At 35.4% G+C, this 21626-nt stretch overlaps 1 protein-coding gene across 7 annotated transcripts in view; it reads left to right on the top strand.

The window, feature by feature from the left end:
- pspc1 (paraspeckle component 1) overlaps positions 1–20292 on the top strand; it is a 34061-nt gene extending 13769 nt beyond the window's left edge. The window contains exons 7-8 of one of the 7 annotated variants that reach the window (XR_014118293.1): positions 443–588; positions 3162–3302. Coding sequence is in view for 6 of the 7 variants with exons in the window: in XM_027010143.3 (XP_026865944.2) it covers positions 443–588; positions 3162–3371 (356 nt within the window). In the remaining variant the exon portion in view is untranslated. The other 6 variants (XM_081701520.1, XM_027010169.3, XM_027010143.3 and 3 more) reach the window with 6 other exon arrangements.
- Positions 20293–21626: the final 1334 nt, after the last annotated feature.

Raw genomic sequence — 21626 nt, 5'->3', positions numbered from 1 at the left:
GTCTTAAACTGAATAGTACACCTCAGGCCATAAAGATCTATCTTTTTCTATTTGTGTCTGTCCGTCTATCTATCTGTCTATCTATCTATCTGGTTTGTGTTGTTTTTGCAATTGCTGACAGTTAAGTGACATGAACAAATCTATTAATCTGACGCTAGAAAAAAGCTTTTCTCATGTAAACTTATTGTTTTAAATAATTGGTAATTACTATGAATTTTCTTTTTAATTCTTTCATCTTTTTAGTGATTTCTACCAGATACAATATTAGCATTTTACATTATAGACACAGTAAAGCACAGGTATGCTGTTTGTTTATTTGTTTTGTGGATAATTACAATTTATTTTCATCGACGTGCTACACTGCACAGTGTTTGCTCAAATTAGTGCAAAGGTGATAAAAGACTCACCTTAGTTAATATTGGTCATGCGTTGTCTTGTGTAGATTCATTTAACCCTGCCGCTGCTGTTAGCGGTAACCAGGGCCCGTCTCAAATGATGGGCATGGGCATGTCAGGCCGGGGTGGAGCCATGGGGCCTGAGGGATCATCAAATATGGGGGCACCCCTGATTGCAGATAATGGCGCTATGGTAATGTATTGGTATTATTTGCTATCTAATGTTTTAATATGTGGTGTTTTGTAAGACTACATCTTGTACTTGATATGCTGCTGCATTTTCTGTAAGACTTACCAAACCTTAGAAACTAAACGTCTGCACAGGTTAGGTTCTGTTGTAAATTGGATTTATTTGAAAATGGCAAAAATGTTCTTCAAACATCACATTTGGTGAAACTACTGTTTTGGTCTAATATTAATATTTTTATTATTATTATACTACTAGTAGTACTACTAACGACAACAACAACAACAATAATAATAATAATAATTAAAATTATGATAAATTATTATTAATAATAATAATTCACATTATTGAACAACATTATGCTTTATAATACAAGCCCGCTTTTCTGGAAGTGAATGTTTGAACCTGACGGGTCACGTTAAAAAAGTACCAATTGTTTTCAATAAAGTATATGATCTACCAATAAAGGTCATATCAAGATCAGGACATTGAAATTGAAATTGTTTTTTTTTTAATGTTAAAACAGACCAAATATTTGTTGAAAAATCATTTTGATTGGTAATTTGTTTTCCAAAATGTCATTCAAAGTCCGCACTCAAGTCACAGTACGCTGAATGCAAAGATGAAAAATGTTTACTAAAAGCTATAGTCTATTGCAGTCAAAATCTTCCAGAAAATCATATTTATAACTTTTAATATATGTGATGCTGGTATAAACTGTAATAAATTTGTCTAAATGTATCTTTTAAATATGAATGATTGTAAATGATTAGTATAGTATGTTTAGGTTTGGAATTTGAGATATGCTAGATAATTTAAAAATTCTTATTCAGGTAGGCAACTATTCAGTTCATCATACTCTATGAAAAATGTAACTGGAGTGCAGTTAATGCAAATAGAAATGTTACTTGGCTATTGAAGTAAAAGCTACACTCCAAAATGCATGTTTTTGAAAATTAATACTCCATTACACCTCTTTCCCTGCCACAGTAACATTAACTTTTAAAAATCCAGCTTCATTCTATGTGTAGCCAGTGGCATTGATCATGAGGCGCTCTCTCTCTCTCTCTCTCTCTCTCTCTCTCTCTCTCTCTCACTCTCACACACACACACACACACACACACACACACCTACACCTGCACAAAAATAAACTATAAAAAGTTGTCTTCCATTAGAAGTCTATTTAATAAGTCCATTTAAGTTACCTGTTAAATTCTGACGTAGTATTTTTCTACATATTGTCATGCTTAGATAAATTTGCTAAAATGGATATAGGTTGCTTCCACCAGCAGATTCTACAGTCACATACAAATTACTTAATTTAATATTTCAGACCAGTCTTCAGATTTAAATATACGTGTATACACCATACACCAGTATTTTTCGATAGTTTTCTTTATATTACTTTGCGATGATGAGCCAAATTTTGCATACATGAATAATAATTTAGTAGTTCCTTTCAAATATGTAGGTTTCAGGTTAAAAAAGCATATGGACACCTAACAGCACTAATCACAAAGTTGGAGCTTGGAGCCACAAACAATATAATTGAGCGTATTCTGATAATAGTTAAATCATTAGGAGCTGCTAAAATGGTTGCAACTCCTGAATAAAAAATTTTTTATCCGGTTGCATGGCAACACTAACTTTCAGTTATACTTGTTTGCATGTATTGTGCCTACTTACGTTTCGTGGTGCTGTGTTGTTTCTGTTTGCTTAGTTATTAATAAATTGATCTGAGAAATCAAAATCTGCCTTTCATGTACAGCAATAAACCATTCATTCCTTCAGTTGACACTTAATGCAATATTTAAGTCCAGGCATCTACACGTAAGCATAAGTTAAGTTTTAAAGTAACAACAGACTACTTGACCAGTTTTCCTGTTGTTTATGTGGGAGTTCTATGTCAATATATGGAAATATTTAATGGACATTAACTGTTTTTTCTTCCTTTAGAGGTCACACATTCATTCCTTCATAAGTAGTTGTATATACAGCAAAACTAGTAAAACAGTCTGGTATAAACACCCCCTGTTACCAGTATATTTGTGTTTGCATGTACAGTAGAAAAAGTTATACTATAAATTAGCCTCACTAAGGAACTGTGGCACATTTTTGGTTATATATTGTACTGATAGTAATTTTAGTGGTCAGAAAACATTCCAGAAAAAACTTTTAACCAATATAAATTCACTTATGGTGCTTGTTTTATTTGGTAGGTTAGAAATAGATTGTTGGGCTGTTGAGCTCTATTATTTAGAATTTTCATTTTTCTGGCATGTTTTTGACATACTCATCCTTGTGTAAGCATTAGTACTTGTTATTGATCTTTTAATTTTTCTCCTTGTAGCCAATCTGCAGTTTGCAGTTTTGTTGTGTACACTAATGGAATTTGTTTCCTTCTTTTGGTGGTACCTGGACTCTGCGACATTTCATCATGTGAACTCATGGGAACTTCCACGTTGTGACATGCAAAACTTTTAACTATTATTGTTTTGGATCTTGGCACTGTAACACTAAACAAAAATGGCATTTTCTTGGACTTTCTACACGTTACTTCTGCTCTGTTGTACTGTAGCGTAATGAGAGGTTTTCTCAGGGAGGTCCTGCTCAAATGGGTCCTTCCATGGGCGGTCGACCTGGTGTTGACTCCCCCCAGCAACAGCAATCACCTGTGGTTGGTGGTGCAGGTCCTGTCCCTGGTATGGGTGGTCCAGGTGGCTTTGGACGAGGAAACCCTGTTGTGGGTGGTTTTGATGGACCCAACAACAAACGTCGTAGATACTAAGCTTTTATTTTCTCTCATGATTGGATCAAATAATGGTATGCACAAAGCATCCCAATTCTTGAAATTTATCAGATTATACTTTCTCTTGTCCTTTTCTGTGCCACTGCTTTCAGAACGAGCAACAGTGTTGTCCTTTTACCAAGTCTTGCAAGACAGCATGAACCAGGATTAATAATAATGTGAAAAAATTATTGTTTTAAGACTGTTGATATTGCCTTAACTGTGATTGCATATACTATCAGGGTGTCGGACCCTAGTCAGAAGGGCATTCCTAAAGGACACAGTGCTATGGTTTAGTGTTTTCCTGTACTTAACACTTTTGGATTTTCCTTAAATGATTTGAATAATTACCTAATGACTTCAATGAGATATAACATGGCTGGAAAAATACTAACCTGCTGGATTACAGTTTGACACCTCTGCTATGGGTAATTTGTTGCTTATCAAGCATCTCTTAGCTTAGCCGCAACACTGCCTCCTTCATTGATTTTTAACATTTACTTTATTATATGTGACTTGATAAAACTTGGATATACTTCTGTACAACGCCACCCCCCCCCCCCCCCACAAAAAAAAAACTCCTGTTTGAATGGACACTGGAAAAATGCGTACAATAAGATTTTTTTTCCCTAAGCACTTTTACTTGCTTCTTTATTTCAAATCGCACCTCTACCTCATCACCACATTAAGACTTCAGAAGTGTTCTCCCCTCACATGCCAGAAGTCATAGTTTAAAATCCTGGAGAAAAATAAAGTGGAAGCTCATTAGATTAATTTGTATGATATTAGGAATCGGTGGAAAGATGTGAGATGTAAATTTCCCACAAAATACTTTAAGCTTAATGATAATGGTGTCTTATTGTAACCTGTCCCCTTTCTTATCTAGAAGTTCAAATAATTAAAAATATTAAATCACTTTTTTTCTTTCTTTTTTTATGCAAGGGTTTTTTGTTTTTTTTCCAATTCCCATGTTATTAGGTGGGTGTTTATATGATACAGACACAGTGTGGCTACTTGGCAAGAGCACACTACTACTGCAGTCATTATTTGCGCAATACTTGCATTTGCTGAGATTGTTATTTAACTTTTGTATTCTGTTACATCTCTTGTGGTATATGATATGGATGGTGATTGTTTGATTGTGTATGTCATGTAGTGCATGCTATCTAGTAGTCATTTCTGTTCTAGTGAATATTTTGAATGTCCTGAGTTTGTTCTGCTTTGCCTTAAATGGCAGTTTATTAAATAAAAATGGTTACAAAGTTAGTTTTGTGCATTTGTCCCTATAACAGAAAAAAGATCAAGTCTCAGGGAACAACTGAAACTTCATATTGCTATAGTATTCTGTAAATATGTTAATAATGTCTAAACTTCTACACATGGCACACTGAAAACACATTTAGATCTTATATATTATATATTATTTGTGTTCAGGGGGTTCAATATCTTTCATGTCAATACCTTTCATTTCATGTCCTATGCATAAATGCCTTTGCAAGAGCTTTAACAACCTAATCTGAGTTGACAAAGAAATAAAGTTCTAATGGTAACATTGCAAATATTGAATTTTCATTTTGATGACATGCGTAGCTCAGTTTTAACAAATGCCATGCAAGTGTGAATGTTGCGGTATTGTACAAGTTGTTATATAAGGTTAGGTTTTCCGCCAAGTATTATGTAATGCATTACACTCATGTTTCCAATGTTTTTGCACTATATTAATATCAAGTGTTCACCTTACACACAATGTGGGTTTTATTTAGGAAGCAGATGAGGTTTGCAGTGTTTCAAACTGCATGATATGCTACTTTAACTTACTTTTTTAATGGACACAAATCATATTGTATATTTTGAGGACATAATGACATCATTTGAGGACAAGTGCTGTGCTGAGAACCAAATTTGTGAAATCAGTTACTCATCGGCGAGAGCCTTTTAAACTTCTGGCTGTCTGTATACAGAACCTAAGACCTCACATGCTGAAGTTTTACCTTTACAGCAGTGAAAATGCGAAGGAGCAAATGTATAAGTAAATCTTGCAACTTCTCAAAATTTAAATTGGTGCAATTCCGAACTTTGCAGAAATATATAAGCAAAAATGTTAGCACAGCTAAGATTTTTGGCTGTTTTGCGCTGCCATAGAGTATTAAGTTTATTTAAAAATAAAATGGGGAAAGGCTTCTAATGTCTTAAAGTTTCTTATGCTATTGATAGTTATATAATTAATTGGTTCTAGTCTTCATTAACAGTTAATTACTACTTCCTTCCTTCAAGCATGCACATCATGTTTCAAGTGCACAAAATGGAAACTGGTAACTGTTCATTCTCAAAATTCTCCTGGTGTAGCTTTCAAGTGAAAGATATAGCATCTAAATATTTATTTTTAAATATTTCAGAGACTCTTAGAATTTTAGTTCACTCTAACAAGCTTTTCTGTGTTAAAATATGGTAAAAGGTTTTTGTCCATCAATTTGTTCTGCTGTTTAGACTGAAAGGTCCTTATGGGTTCACTGTTACTAAGGTTTTTTGTTGTTGTTGTTTGTTTTTATTATAACTAAACTGATAAGTCATCATAATCATTTGTGTCTCTCAGAAATTATATTTTATTTACTAGGTTTACACTGCTGGTAGTCCTGTCATTATCATGAAATGTTAGCTGACAAATGCCATACAAATAATTGTGAATAATGTTTTGCCTTTTTTTTTATTCCACTATTATGTTATACCCATAATTAGAGCAGCACACACACAATCCTTATAAAGAACACCAGTTTATTGAACAGTGAACTTTGTATGCATGCATAATTGCAGCATAAACTGCATTTCCAGAAAAACATGCTTAACCACTGATGAATTTCCATAATGATGTCCACTGTAGTATGTATAGCTTGCCAACTGTCAGTTATTTCTCTGTTCGTTAGTGATTTCTCTGTTCGTTAGTGATGTGTGTAGCAGTGGTAGCCTTGTTGAGCAAGGCCCTTAACCCTCACTTGCTCAAGTTGTACTCAGTCATAATTGTCACTTTGGATAAATCATAAGTCACTTTGGATAAAAGCATCAGCTAAATGTCATAAATGTAAATGTACTAGGAGTGAGGTAAATAGCTATAGGCCTAGATTGGCAATGTCTAGCAGCCAAACTAGTTAGATTCTGTCAAGATAATGATAGAAATATTTACCTGGCAAAGGGATTAACAAAGATGCATCTTGTATTGTAAATGTGTGTGTCCACACAGGCTATTACTCTGAATGTTAATACAAGTGGGAAAATGAAATGAACTTCTGTGTAAATAAACTAGTTAGCTAGCTAGGTCATCATACTATTTATTAGCTAGCTATCTGGTTACTTGGAACTTGCTAGTTGCTAACGTTATCTATACCAGCTAGCTACAGCACAAAATTAGCTAAAATTTGTATCTCACAATGTAAGATCTGGCATCAGCCAACATAAACTGGATAAACTCATGGCTAGTTAGCTGCTAACGTTTTGCGATTCGGGTTGTGATTCCTGTCTTTTCATTGTCATACATGGAACAAAGCATTTTGATATTGGCATATGTTTCAGAAACTGTCCTGAGTAAACTAACAACTTGTTTGTGATCCTGTTCAATGTGAATGTTAACCATGCCTGTTACTCCATTGTCATTGTTTTGTTCTTCACAATACCTGCAGAACTGTTGCAGTTTCAGCTGTGCCTTGGGTGGAACGTGGGCTGGTGTATGCAAATTTATGGGTGTAAATTTTAATTAGTCAAGGCTTACATAGCAGTCTAGGCTTTTTGGAGTAGGCCCATTTTAGCTTGCTGTTTTGGCTTGTTTGAAAGAGACAACAGTGTTTGGGGTTCATGGTATGTCAGCTCCATGTATTGCATTCTCCTTATTCAGCTAAACCAAGAAAAATCTTATTTTTCATTCTATGGCACATGAAAGAATGCTTGACTGTTTTTCTGTGAATTTACAAAAAAAAAGGAGGGGTGTGGATTGTATGCATTTCACATTGTAGTTAAGTGAGACTGTGTTGGAATGGGAATGTAATCAAACTTTTTTATACATATTTTTATACTCCTGTAAAAACTAGTTTGGTGTAGTTTCATAGCGGAAGTAAGAACTTAGTTGGGCTGTTGAGTGAATGTGAATGGTAGACAATGTGGGACTTTTTGTCATATTTTGTTATTTTCGCCTGTCTTTTGCAAATCTAATTAAGAAATGCATATTCAAATGCTTAATTGCTTGCATGGCTAAAAATTATGCACCCTTCTCTGTTAACTGTTAGCAATTTTACTTTTATATTATTCTAGGAAGGCCTGCACAATAGTTTTTGAAGAAGCTATTTAAAATTAATGTAAACACCAAACGGTTTAGGTGTGTCTCAGATCAAAGGTTGTTTGTCCTTTTCATGCCTGCTGTGGAGATTTCCTTCTCATCCTTCAAATAATGGATAATGTTGAGCCTGATAAAAAGTGTTCTACAGTAATTATTGCCATAGGATCAGCTATTGTAAAAGAAAGAAATTATATCGCAGAGATGTTCACAGAACTGACAGTTTTCGATTAATACCAGTAACGGTTTGTGTGAAAAAGGTTTTCGAAAAATAAAGTTGAGGACAGTAGCTATGTCAGCAAATATGCAAAATCAAAACCACAGTTCTTAATCTTACATATGTACAAATAATAACATATTTGAGCATCCTTAGGTACTCCCTGACATTTTTTGCATCATGCAAGTACTTAAACATTGTTTTCTTTTTTGATTAATACTATTAAGCCCTTGCTTTACCATCTTGAAGCCTTGAAGAAAAATGCTGCCTAGTACATTTTTAGTATTATATAGTAGCTTTTTAGTATTGTTTAGACTCTGTTGACACTGTAGATACACAATTCATTTTCTTTTCCAGTTCATAATTATTACTATATTGATGAATGGTGCATAACTAAGAAGACAACATTTTTTTCCCTGGGTGTTTAAATTTGGGGATTTTTTTGTTTTTTGCTAATAATATTTGACCCCCACCCCTATGGGAACTAGATTTGCATGGACCGTCAAAAATTCAGTGCTTTTTCAATATGACAATGTAGCAAACGAGTCAATTCTGTAACATTTCAATGCTTTCAATACTGAATATATCCTGAGCAACTGATTTAGTATTCTGGATATGCAAATAAAATTGCACATGCTAATTTGATTTGGATGGCAACACATGCAAATCAGCTGGCTCAAGCAGTGAGAAGGCAGTATAGACTGTATGGAAGGCAGCAGCCTAACTAGCAAGGTAGCAGGCTACGCTAAAAATGAAAGACATTCTCTCACGTCTGTGTGTTGTGGGAAAAACAGGCTCAAGGAGTCAAGTGTAAGCATATTTTGCCAACATCGCTGATGAAGACGGCCAGCCAACAGATATGACAAAACTAGTATGTAAAAAGTTATAAATCTCTCCATTGCATAACAAGCAACACCAGCAACTTGGCTAAGCACTTCGCCAAGAAGTATCCTGACCTAAAAAGAGCTGAAAAGTTTAGCAAAATTATTTTTGCTAAACTGTCTTTTTTTTTTTAAGATTACGTCAAGTTAAGAAACATAGGCCATGCTAGAAGTCACTGAACCATCACTCTCAACTTCCAGCTCATAACTGCACCCAAACCACTCCACATGAACTTCAGTTAAAGTGACCCTCTTCCTGTCCATGATGTCCAAATGTACTGGTGATCAAATTGACAACAAATGTACATGAAAAATATGTACATGATTGCATCAGTTTTGCCAAACAGCGACACATGCGATGCATCTTATCTGGAAAGAGCACACCAGTTGTCTATTGTTTTGTGACTTGCCCTCCCTTACTTAGTTGGTAATCATATGAGGCAAGTGAACTATCTACCTTTTCAATAGGGAGTGCCACTTGTTTGAACAGCTGTCAATCACTCCAGGTGCCTCAGGTAAATGCTTGTGAAGTAATTTGATAGCCCCACCCACCTTGGTACTCATAGGTGTGAATGAGTGTCACTCAAAGAAAATAGGTTTTTATGGCCCAACAGCAACCACGGAATCTAAGAAAAGAGGGTTTTCACTTTCTATTCAGGAGCACTCCTCTTTGGCTAACGTGCATTGTGTGGTAACTAAAAGCTTGCGTACTTTGTGTTAGGTTACAAAGGAAATTAATGCATGTTTTTGTACAAAGACATGAGCAAGCAAATAAAGAATTTTACTAACGTTCTACATACTGTTTAAAAGTGTCAAGCAGTTGCTTTGATGGTAACTGGATTTTCTATGACAAAATCTGAATTTATCTTTTACCCTAAGCATTTTAAAAGGACAGGTGTGATCATTGTGGAAAGAAAGAAGAAAATACTGTATTCAGTGTGGGCTGTCTGGCGAATGGTTGCATGAAGGTGACTGAAAACTGGTTTACAGATACTGCATACCAGTTTTCATAGAATGCAGGTGTGAATGTGCAATGGAGGAAGAAGGGAGAAACAAGAGAGAAAATTTGGGAACATCTGCTTATCTGTAGCTACATGAACTGGAATGTCCATGCTCATGAGTGATACTTTTGGTGGGGTGGGGGATGACTTTTTTTTTTCTTTCTTTCTTTTTTTTTTTTAACTTTATAGTACAGATGTGCCAAAAAGACCATTTTCAAAATTTGTAATTATTGCTCAAAACAGTCCTTTTTTAAAAAAGTGTTATTTAAGCATTGTGGTGTTAAAGAAAAAAAAGAAATGTGTTTTGACTATGGGTGTAAACTTTGGACTTTAATTTGCAACATGGTTCTTGTCAGTAAAATACCATTAATACATGCTAAGTTTACAGTCAATGAATGAAAACAAAACAAGGTCAGGAAATATTTTAATAACTCTTAAGTATTTTCTTAGCATGTCCAGTGTATATACAGATCTGAGAATACAGATCTGAGAAGTTGCGTCATAACCTTCTTGAATTGATGCATCAGTCCAAATATGAGTATTGGTACACCCCTAGAGATAACACTGTAATGAGTTAAGATTATTTGTAAAGAAATATATATTGTGGGTTTCAGTGTTAAATGGAGCCAAACATGATAAAGATGGAATACCGTGCTCTCCAAAATTACTGTGTGTGACTATTAGGCCTTTGTTTATGGCAATTGGGTATGACACTGTATCGTTATGGACACATGTTCATTGCAGTGATCTGATTTCCAATTGAATTATGGATTTGTTAAAATAATTTACAAAACTGTATGGTAATTTAAACATTCATGTCATTAGTGTTTTAGACAAGCATTTTATGGTCGATGCAAAATATTTATAAATAGAATATATAATTTGTGCAAGGAGCATACCCACACTCCACATTACAAGGTCAAGAAGATGCCAGTATGTTTTTGTGCTGCATGTGACATTCTTTGTGTGTCCATGAACATGAGGCTCATTCTGTTTTAGCAATAACCTTGGAACTTGGATAAATTAAGATATAAAATGATGCATTCTGGAGGCTTTTAAATGAAATCCAAACTTTAATTTTGTATAGTGAGGATCTCATAAGGAACAAAAAATATCTATAGAACAGTTCTATGTAACTTTATTAAGCTAGACAGCTAAACTTTGGTTCCAAATACTAACTTGTTGCATGTAGCTAGTTAGCTGGCGTCTGTTCTGCTTACTCATTTCATGGATAGTTTCTAGTTCCCTGTAACTTTTTTTAAATGTTACCTAGCTGGCTAGTGATTTATAGTGAAGTATTTGAAGGTCTACTTTAAACAAGTGCAGTGAGGTTGTTTTTTGTTTGTGTTTTTTTTTTTCCATTTTCTCATTTAACAATAGATATTTTAGTGTGTAATCATCGTTTTAAAAACCTTTGAGGCTCAGTGCTGTCATTTTTCATGAGAATGTGCATAGTCCATAAATAGTGAAGCTCAGTATCAGAAAATCATGAAAGCCAGACTGACCAGTATTACTGTGCTTCATTTCAAGTGTTTTTCTCATTGACTTGTGTGCACTTAAATCAACACTGATTCAGTTTAGTTTTGTGCAATTGCGAAAGAGGGAGATCTTTTGCAAAGTTATACAAAGTGACCACAAACTGAAAGAACACACAACAGAATGACATTGAAAGCTCCATTTTATTGACTGTATGCATAACATTAATGTGCATGTGCTCCCTTTTTCTGTCTTTCAACAACTTCTGATGAAGCTTTGTGTCCCATTTTTCTTATAGAAAAAATGTGGTGTTGGGGCAGGGGGAGTGAATTACCATTTCGGGCCAGTCTTTGCCAGTCCAAGACCACAACACAAATTTTATTTTTTCTTCTTTGTTTCTGATGTCCATTTTAGAAGGGCAGATGATTGGGTGGGGATTTTGGCAAGATGTTATGAAAATGGACTGTGCAGAACATGGCATCCCGGTCTGCTGTGAAGGCCTTTGGCTTATCCATAAGACTTAGATTAAATGTGCATTTATTATTGGTATTTATTAAAGTACAGGGAAATTTGCTGGGAAGGGGTGCAGATTCATGTCTCATGGTTTGGGCCATCATGTTACAAGGAAATTGATCAGCAGATGGACTTCTTGAAGAACTGCTCATGCCTTACAAAATGGGATATCATGAAAAGGCTTCGGTAAGCTATTACATCATGTGCACATCCAAGCAACAAGCAATCTATAAACTTAGAGCTTTAATGCCATGATTGTGATATGCAAACCTACCTGGACCATTTTTGCCATAGTTTCATGATGTTTAAATTATTCTGAACCAGCTCTTCTGAAATTTTAATTATGGATTCATGAATGTGTTTTCTTGATACCACAATAAGTTGCAGACAGCGTGCATGCATGTGCGTTTCTGTGTGCGTGTGTTTGGGTATTGGAGTGTTTGTGCAATTGCACTGTGTGTGGATGTTCATATTGGAAGTGTAGTTCTTTACACAGGGCTACTTAGAGGCCAAGCTACAATCACAGAGGAGCATAAACCTCTTACATTGTAACATCTGTGGTTACATATTATGAGCATGTTAGGAACTGTCATACCAGTGAGGCTTACCAAAGTATAGTCTACTTATGATTCTTAAAAAATAAACAAACAATGGATATGTTATATTTGTAAAGTGTTCTATTTTTACCAGCAAAATACTTGACATGGTAAAAAAAACAAAAACACAAAGGTATCACATTACCGTGATAAATAATAATGCTGATTAATAAAAATGACAGTAAATAATTTTCAGAATATTTCACAAATTTAGGAATAATTAATCCACTTTTTGCATTAAATGTTTTGTATATACCCATCTTGGGCTTAAACAGGAGAACAGTAAAACTTTCTTTCAGCATTATATATCAAATTGGATTGAAGTACCAGCAGTTAATTCTATCAGAGCATTTCACCATTTGGATGAATTCTGTGTGATACGAGCAGTATCTATTTAGCATAAAAGGAGAGATCATATAATAGAACCTTTGAGTAATTTTGTAAATTCTTTTTCTCTTTGCATTTTCTGTATTCTTAAACTGTTTATAAGCTGATCTATACATGCTTATCATGATTGCATATTTAGGAGAGTATGTGAATATTAGGCCTAAGCAGCTTGGATTTCATCAATGCAGTGTGGTATGTTTGTTCGGCTATATGTCAGTTTTAGTTTCCAGTCAGCTAATTGTTGCATTTGTTGCAGGAATTTATTAAATTGTCATGATAGTGAATTCATATATGCATTGGTGCTTTTATGGTTGATGGGTAATATTTCTGTGTATATTAATGTGATAATTCACGCTAGAAGACATGGGTTGCCGTTGATTCCCCTTGAGGTGTAGCATGATCAATATCACTCTTAACCATATTACTATAAAATAATTTGTTTTGATTATTTTCTTGATTATTGATTATTTTCTTGAATGTGTATGTCAGTGACTTAAATATGAGTAAAGCAGTTTGTAATAACCTTTCATCAAACTTTTTTTTTTTTCCTTTTTCCCAGAGTTCTGCGGACTGGTGCAGTGTGTGGTAGAAAAGACCAGGGGCAGAAGGTGAAAAAGTGAAATGGGTAAAAACAACACACCTTGCTTAAAATCACTCCGCCCCCAAACACACACACACAAACACACACACGTGTACATGCACACACATACACACACAGCCACATAGTAATGAAGCATCTCACCTTTTTGAATGAATGTAATTTCATAGTTGGTTTAATACCAAATATTGCAAACATACTTCTGACAGGTAAGTATCCCATTGGTTTGTTGTTTTTTTTTTATTTTTTTTTTTATCTTTGTCATTCTACATTTAGGGCTTAAAATTTGTATAATTATTTGGTTAAGAGCGTAGTTCATTAGTTCATAAATTACAGTAAACAATTTGACATCCACCAGGTGGTGCTATAGAAGTAGGACATCTATAGTACAGTACAAGAAAGATGTTAAATTAGAAGTAATGTCCATTTTTCCACTCTGGGACTTTTATGACTAACTTGGCAACAGAAAATGCCAGGATATGTAAACGTGATAGTAAATCCTGTTGCATTTCTAAAATTAACATTTTAGGCGCTAATGAAATATACTTTTCTTAGTCTATTTTCCCATTCTCATAACTAAGTTAGTTTGACTCCAGTTACTGAATAATATTAGTAGTTAGTGAACATTCCTAAAGATAAATAACTATACAGTAAGCCTGGGTTTTAAAGGGCTAAAAATCCTGACTGAAAGACTTCATGAAATTAAAGACAAATGGTACAATTAAACATTGATTTTAACTGCATGATGTTTGTTTTTTTTATTATTAAAAAATCTATAGAGTGAATATTGTACAATTATACCTTCTTCTTTTTTTAGTCAGTTATGATTACGTGACCCTGGTCCTTTACACTCATCCGTACCCAGATGTTGCTTGTAATGCTCAACTTGAAGTCCAACTTTTCCCAGCCTGTACCTGTTGTATTGCAATGTGTCAATACAAGCATTCGGAACATGGAGACGAGATTGCAGCAGGCATGGCTCTAGCATCAGACCAGATGAAGTGACTGTAATAATCCTCTCACATTTCCTGTTATAACTTGGCTAGTTTCAAGTTTATAAGTGCACTTATGGCTCTGAATGTAGGTCAGTAGGCTCTGCCCAGTGCCTTTTGTGGAAGCAATAACATCTGTGCAGTACCATCAAGCCCCATGGAAAGCCTTTGTTTAGAATTCTTCCTTGGAGCACAAGCCATTTCTCCAAATAAGTCACAAAAAAATCTGTGAGTCAAGCTGTATGGTAGTAGGATTGTTAAAGTGGTTAAGGTACTCGACGAGTAATGAGAAGGTTGCCAGTTCAAACCCCACCACTGGCACTGTTGGACCCCTGAGCAAGGCCTTTAACCCTCAATTGCATGAATTGTACTGAGTCATAATTGTAAGTCACTTTGGATAAAAGCATCAGCTAAATGCTGTAAGTAAATAAATGGGAGGTGTATGAATGCAAATTATCAAAATAAATGCAGATAACTGTGTAAACAGCACTTTTCTAAGGTATACATCCATTGAAGTGGATCTCCAAGGTTTGTCCCCACCTATAGCACTCTCAGCCTAGTCATTTCTAATACTTCTAATACTTATGTCTTTGGGTAGCATTGTGTCTAAAGGACTTCTAGCAATACCTAATCTTTGTTATGGAATATGAAGCATATGTTCACTTAATTATGCTTCCATAAAGTTGACAAAAAATTATAAAAGTAACGATCAAATGAAAAATAAATGTTCCTTTAATGGTAACTTCTGGCAAGTACATCATCTCAGTTGTAGGTGTAATGATTCAATTTAGGTTAGTGCGTGGATGGAAATGGTGCTAAAAATGAGGTTGATGCTGATTTTTTATAATGTCATGCTTAGGTTCCCCATTTTCCTCTAATTATTGGATTCTGAAATTTGGAACATGTAACAAATAAAGTAAGTAGGTCATGATGACCTGTCCTATTCTTGCATGCTTCCGGCAGAAAAGTTTTAAAGCTCAACATTCAGAGTTAAGCTTTATTGTTTTGGACCAATTAGTTTGTTTGAGTAATAGTTCAACAGTATATAGGTTTACACACTTTACAGAATGTACATGTACAGTACTGTACTCATTATCAGACATATTTCTTTCCTGACAAGCGAGAACAACCTCATATGGCACTCAATTGAACAGGCCAGTAGAAAATGTATAACAGATTTTTATTTTGTCCACAAATGGATGTAGATCATAATATTTTGGTGTAAGTAGAGTAGAGCAGGTTTAATGATCATCGACTATGACTTGTATTATTTTGGGTGGTTTAATATATAAATAAAGATGCAGGTAATCCTTCAGCAGCCAGCAGTAAAACACACTGCAGCATTTGCCCTCTGTTCCCAGAATGGCAATCATTGCTTACATCCTGGGCAAAGGGATCTTGTTTCACATAATCACATAAAGGTTGCTTTAGTTTTGAGAATAGGATCACTGGCAATCTCCTCTGCCATGCAGTTTCCTGCTAACAATATGGTTCTCTTGCACCAGGTCCAGAGCTATTAAATGATGTGCAACACAAAAACTACATTGCAACATCTCAGAGGATTTGCTACCCCCTTGTAGAACTTTATATGTATTTTATGTATTTCTTATATATTTTAAGTAAGTACAACATTTAAACTGAAATTTTAATATTGGATTATTATAATCCAGTTCAGGGTTATTCTAGGATTTAGTATTTCAGTACAAAGACTTGGCTCAATTCCTAATGCGTCTGCTACTTCCTTTTTAGTACTTTAAAAATGAACCCTTAACTTTACATAATATTTATTCTGAGGACTGACATAATCGAGGCAGTTCTACTTCCATCTAACTAGTAGCCACTTTTGGTGAGAAAACCTATGCCCTTGCACTGATCATAAACTTTTCAACACAATATGCTTTTCATTAGAGGAAATTTGTCAGATAGTGCTCTGGATCTATGTATGTGAATATTTTATGATGAACTCAAATAACTCTCTTCATGGCTTTCAATTAACAAAACGTGCATGCTAACTTTTAAAGTCATCTTGCTCCTTCACATTGATTAAGAAAGGAGTGTTGCAGGTATTGTAGGTGTTAATAAGAGAGCAATCACAAAATCTATCTGTGATCATGTTTCATCTGCAGTAATCCTGCAGAGGGCCTCAATCAAGCAAGACTGAGTCCACATTTACTGTAGTCCACATTTACTGAGTCCACATTTACTGTAAATGAATAACACGAGACAGACAGCTGAGAATAATGAGACTGAACATAGCATATGTCTGGCCCTTTATATGAGGGAACAAAACAGAACTAAGCTGCTTCATTCATTTTCTGGTCCTATCACTTGACTGCAGCAATAGTTTAAACTGGGCTTACCCTGGCTGTGCATTAGAATGGACGGCTTAAAGTTCATTTAAAGTAATTGCAGAGAGCACGAAGCACATGAAGACAACCATGTCTGTGTTGGACCTTGAGCCTCATCAAACATTGCATTATTTTGGGTTAATTCTTTGTAATACAGCTTCTGCTGAAAGTTGATCAGAGAACAAAAGTTGCTGTTAGCCTTTGCCTCACATTGCAGTGAATGATTCATATTTACTGTTTCTGCATTGTTTGTTGATGGTGGGAGAACAAAAAAATCTATCTCTGGAGGAAAATATTTCATAAATTGAGCTCAATGTTCTAGACCATTAAAATGACACAGCAAATTCTGAAAAGAAACAAATTTGTTCATACAAAGATTAATCACAAAATTCATTAATACCCTGTGAGCAATGTTTTTGTCCATATGAACATGGTATGTCATTTGTGGCTTACTTAAAGAAGTTGTCATCTTATGCCATTACAATGGCTGGTTGAAAACATAGTGAAGGAACAGCTCTGACTCAGGATTTCCACAACCACTTGGGATTTGTTCTATACACAAGGCCACCATGACTGCACACAGGACATGATGTTGCAATTTTTTGGGGATTATTGCCATCGTCTAAACACCTTGAGACTAAGCATCTCTATGATCCTCTATCTCTCATCTTTATGAGATGGTGTTTGAACTATGGGAGGCCCTTTTAGATGTCATGCCCAATTAGCCTCAGTCTACAGAGACAAAGGCTGGCAATTAAATAGTCTAACCTTGCTGGAAGCTTCCCCCTCTGCTCTGATAGCTGGCATAATGAAGAATAGAAGAAAGATTTAACTTCATGATAGAGGTTTTATTTCAAACAAAATACAGTTATTACAGTTATTCTCTTGCTGAAAAAAAAAAATTCTTGCTCTAGGCATCAACTTCATTCTGTGTTCCATATGGACACATGGGACAATGTCATAGAAAAATGAGGAGAATGCCTTTAAAGTCTGGTACAGCCATTTTTTCTTCCTCTCCTGTCATATTTAGCTTGAGTGAATTATTTAATTATGTAATTCCTTTGCTCCTCTAACTATATACTGCTCCAATGATAATTAATTTTTGTGTCTATATGTACATACAAACTGCATAGCACTGAAGAGCTAACAGCTTGCTGTAGCCCTCACACACTAACTTTCTTTTGTTTGGCACATTTTCAGATAGTAGCTAATGGAAGAACCTGGAGTGAGCTTCCACATACGCAGCAGGCAAACCTCTAATGTAGTCTGCTCGTTTTGTAAGTTGTAAATAAGCTTCAGTACTGTCTCTTTTTGGATTTTCACTATCTTTATGAGTACCTTTTGACACACCCTTGCTAAAACAAGGCATATCTGTAATGTCCCCACTCACTCTTGATTTTCACTATCTTCAACACGTTCCTCTTACACATCTGCATGGAGTCTAGGGTACTGCTTGGATGTAGTGCCAAATATGAGATACTTTTGGTCATGTATGGAATACTTGGAAAGCTTGTACAGTACATTAGATACTGTATGGTCATTTTTTGGACACTTGAGTTTGGACTATGCCCTACTTCCAGCAGTTTCTGTTCTTAAATTTCAGATCATAAATGATTATTCTGTTTGGCAGTCCTCTTCATACCACACAGCTTCGACAAAGACTAGGCTTCATAACTTGAATACTGATGAGTACATAGATTTCTAATCTATGGGTAAATGAATTATATACTATAACTTTCAAGTTAAAGAAAGTGAATTTTTATAAGCCCCACTTATTTGCAAATTGTTTTTAAAAAGGAATTATTTAAGTGGCTGAAGTTCTTGGTGCATTTGGTCATTGGTCTCAATGCTAAAAACACCATGTTCAGTATATGTATGCCCTCTGGTCTGCATCCTTGGCACTTGATTATACTGTTCTTCCTGAATCCCCAGTACCCTTTCTCATAGTTCTCACAGCCAAACCAAGTATGGAATCCCCCATTTCTCTGCAATAAACAGGTGCTAATTCCCCAATGTTGTTTATAATGCTTTTTTTTTTAATTTTTTTATTTTTTTTTTTATATATATATATAACTTTGTTCCTGACCTATGTACCCAGCACTGTGTATACTTCTGTTAGCATTCCAGACTGATATCTTATTCCATCTTAGGTACTTGAGACCATGACCCATGTTTCTTAAGCACTAGTGCTGTGGCTTTGTATACTCCAGTCTTGTAGATATTACTAAGGACAAGAGGGGATACTGAATTCACTTTACTGGGCATTAGCACTGTTCAGCATCTGATCACCTTGGTCTTGCTAAACCCACAATCTGAATTCCCATAACATTTCCAGACACAGATCAACTCTAGACTTGGAAGATTTACAGCAGAAAATCTCCATTGGCAGCATAATTTCGTTCAAGATCAGGCTTAATCTGTGCCCGGAAAGTCCTCCCATAGAGGTTACATCATGTGTTGTGTATCAGAGGATCCTAGTGTGTTCATAGTTGCCTACTGTGCTCTTAGCGAAATAGCAAAAAGAATCCTCAAACTGGCACAAAGATGAACAGTCATGCCATAAACCCCCATGTGGTGACCATATTTCCGTCTCACTAGAGGGATGTAATAACAGAGAAATCTGGAACAGCCAAAAACAAAGAGCACTCTCGCCGCTAACCCCAGTCCTCTGCTCCATTCCATGATGCATCCAGCAAATTACAGAGAGGAGCACATGGTGGGAAGTGGAGACTACTGGTTACGACTCCGGTTCTGTCTATTTCTGTCCTCTGCCAGCATGTTGTGGAGGGCGGGGACGGCACACGCTCCTAAAACTACTTCTTTTTTTAAACTACTCTGATAGGATTTCTACAGTGGAAAATGGTTCTGGGGGAACTGTATAGTTCCAAGGTTCATGCTCAGGAAAAGTATACGAAAGTGTACAGCAGCATTTACTGTTAACTGTTTTATTGTTGTTGTTGTTCCCTGATTTTTTTTTTCCCCCTTGTGGGATGGGTCTCTAATTTCAAAAGGTAATTTTATCATATGTTAGTCTATTCACATTTTCCCTTATATTTGTGCTAATTATATGAACAAATAAACAAATATATTTTCCCATATTGGATTAGCTGGTTAACTTTGCATTGCTGCATTTTGCAATGCAAAGGTAATCAGCTAATCCATCTTCTACTCTTAAGTACACAAGGTCTGTGAAAATGTGTGTCTGTCTTTGTATTAAAGTCTTCTTTCATCTTTCTTTCATATATCTGACATAACTCTCGTCCTTCCTTCTTCTTATCATCAGAAAATTCTCAGTACATAGTCTAAAACTCAGCTCATTCCTTAGTTAATATGTTCCAGAGTGTAATATATTAATTGGAAGTGCATACATAGTGTGATATTACATTGATGAACCTGTTCTGCCAGTCTCTTGCATTGTAATGTGGGGCCATGGTGTACCTTAGACCCTGACACTGTACTGTAATTAATATGAAATAAACTATAATGCCCACTTCTACAGTCACAAGATGGTAGTGCCCAAATTGACTTTCCTCCTTTACCCCCCAGGCACTGTTAGCTGAAACTGGGGGAAGGAATTTGGAATTTAACTATACTTAGCACTGGGACCCAAGAAGAGAGCATGGCAGAGCAGTTACTCCCACCATTTGGCCTGTATATAAGCAAATATTTAATAAGTTCTTACAGTTGTTTTGTTTTGTGCATGTATATATGTGGTCATAACTCATATAAACACATCACATCTCACTACAGCTTATTTTTTCTATTTTATATGAGCTGAAAATGATGGGTCAGTTTGGGCCTCAAGCGAGATACCATAATTATGACTTCACAAAGGAACAATGTTCTTCTCCCCTCTTTAGTTACCATCTACTCCACATACTCTTCATGAAGGAGAGTCTTGTTGTTATTGCCCTAGGCACTAAGCTGCCATGGCTATGATCATTCTGTAATTGTTTAAATTAGTTTATCTTTGTCTTCTTAATTATCTCAGGTTTTGAGAGTACCCTGCCCTCTATAGTCTGCTTTTGCTAAGTGTAGCACAGTTCATGGCCTACTTTCCCATACTTTAGCACAATTTAAACAACGTCCCACTTTTTGCTCAGTTTTATACAAGCCCCATAATTGCTTTTTTTATTGAGTTGTTCTCTGCTAGCAACATAAAATAGATTGTCTTAATGGGCCCCATCTGAACTACAGAGTCTCTGACAGAGACTCTGAATAATAAAACGTTTATTGCTGTTTTGAACCGTTTGCTTTTGGCCACTTTCAAATCCCTGCCTCTTGTTTCCAGCTTTCAGCAAGCCTTAGATAACTAGCTAAATCAAGACAAAGAGAGGCAGAGCACTGTCACTTTGGAGATAAAGGAACAGTTTAGAGTTGTTGTGACTAGTAGGATTAAGTATCTTGTCTTTTGAGATGACTACAAAGTGGCTGAAGGTCCTGGAATGTTCTCTGACTACAGTGTGTAAGAGAATGATTCAGATTTCAGGGTTAGATTAGACAGAATGTACTACAAAGATTAATAGGCCTTAAGTGGAACATGGTTAGTTTAAATATTGCAATTTACATAAGCCGTAGTTTGAAAACAGTTGAAAACTGCACTTTTGTTCAGTTGCAGAAATCCATTAGTAATAACTAGCTCTTACATTACTGCTGTTTTATTTGCCAAGCTGTTCCCTAGTTAGCTGCGAAATATATGAAATGAAACATAGCAATATTCAACTGTAGCATAAAATAGTAGATTTCTGTCAAGAATATACTCTTGACTCTAAGAGTCAAGACACTTAAGGACTCATTCTAAGTATTTTTAAGTTTCTGGCATGTTATACCAGAATGTATAATTTGTTATAAACTCTCCTCTTAATGTAGCCTATATGTATTTTAGCGTTTATACACACTATATCATCAAAATCACAGTGAGTGCAATG

Source organism: Electrophorus electricus, chromosome 18, assembly GCF_041902795.1.
Source record: "Electrophorus electricus isolate QZ-2024a chromosome 18, ASM4190279v1, whole genome shotgun sequence".
NCBI classification, from domain to species: Eukaryota; Metazoa; Chordata; class Actinopteri; order Gymnotiformes; family Gymnotidae; genus Electrophorus; species Electrophorus electricus.
Note: the sequence above shows the minus strand (reverse complement) of the source record. Positions and strands in the feature narration are given on the sequence as shown.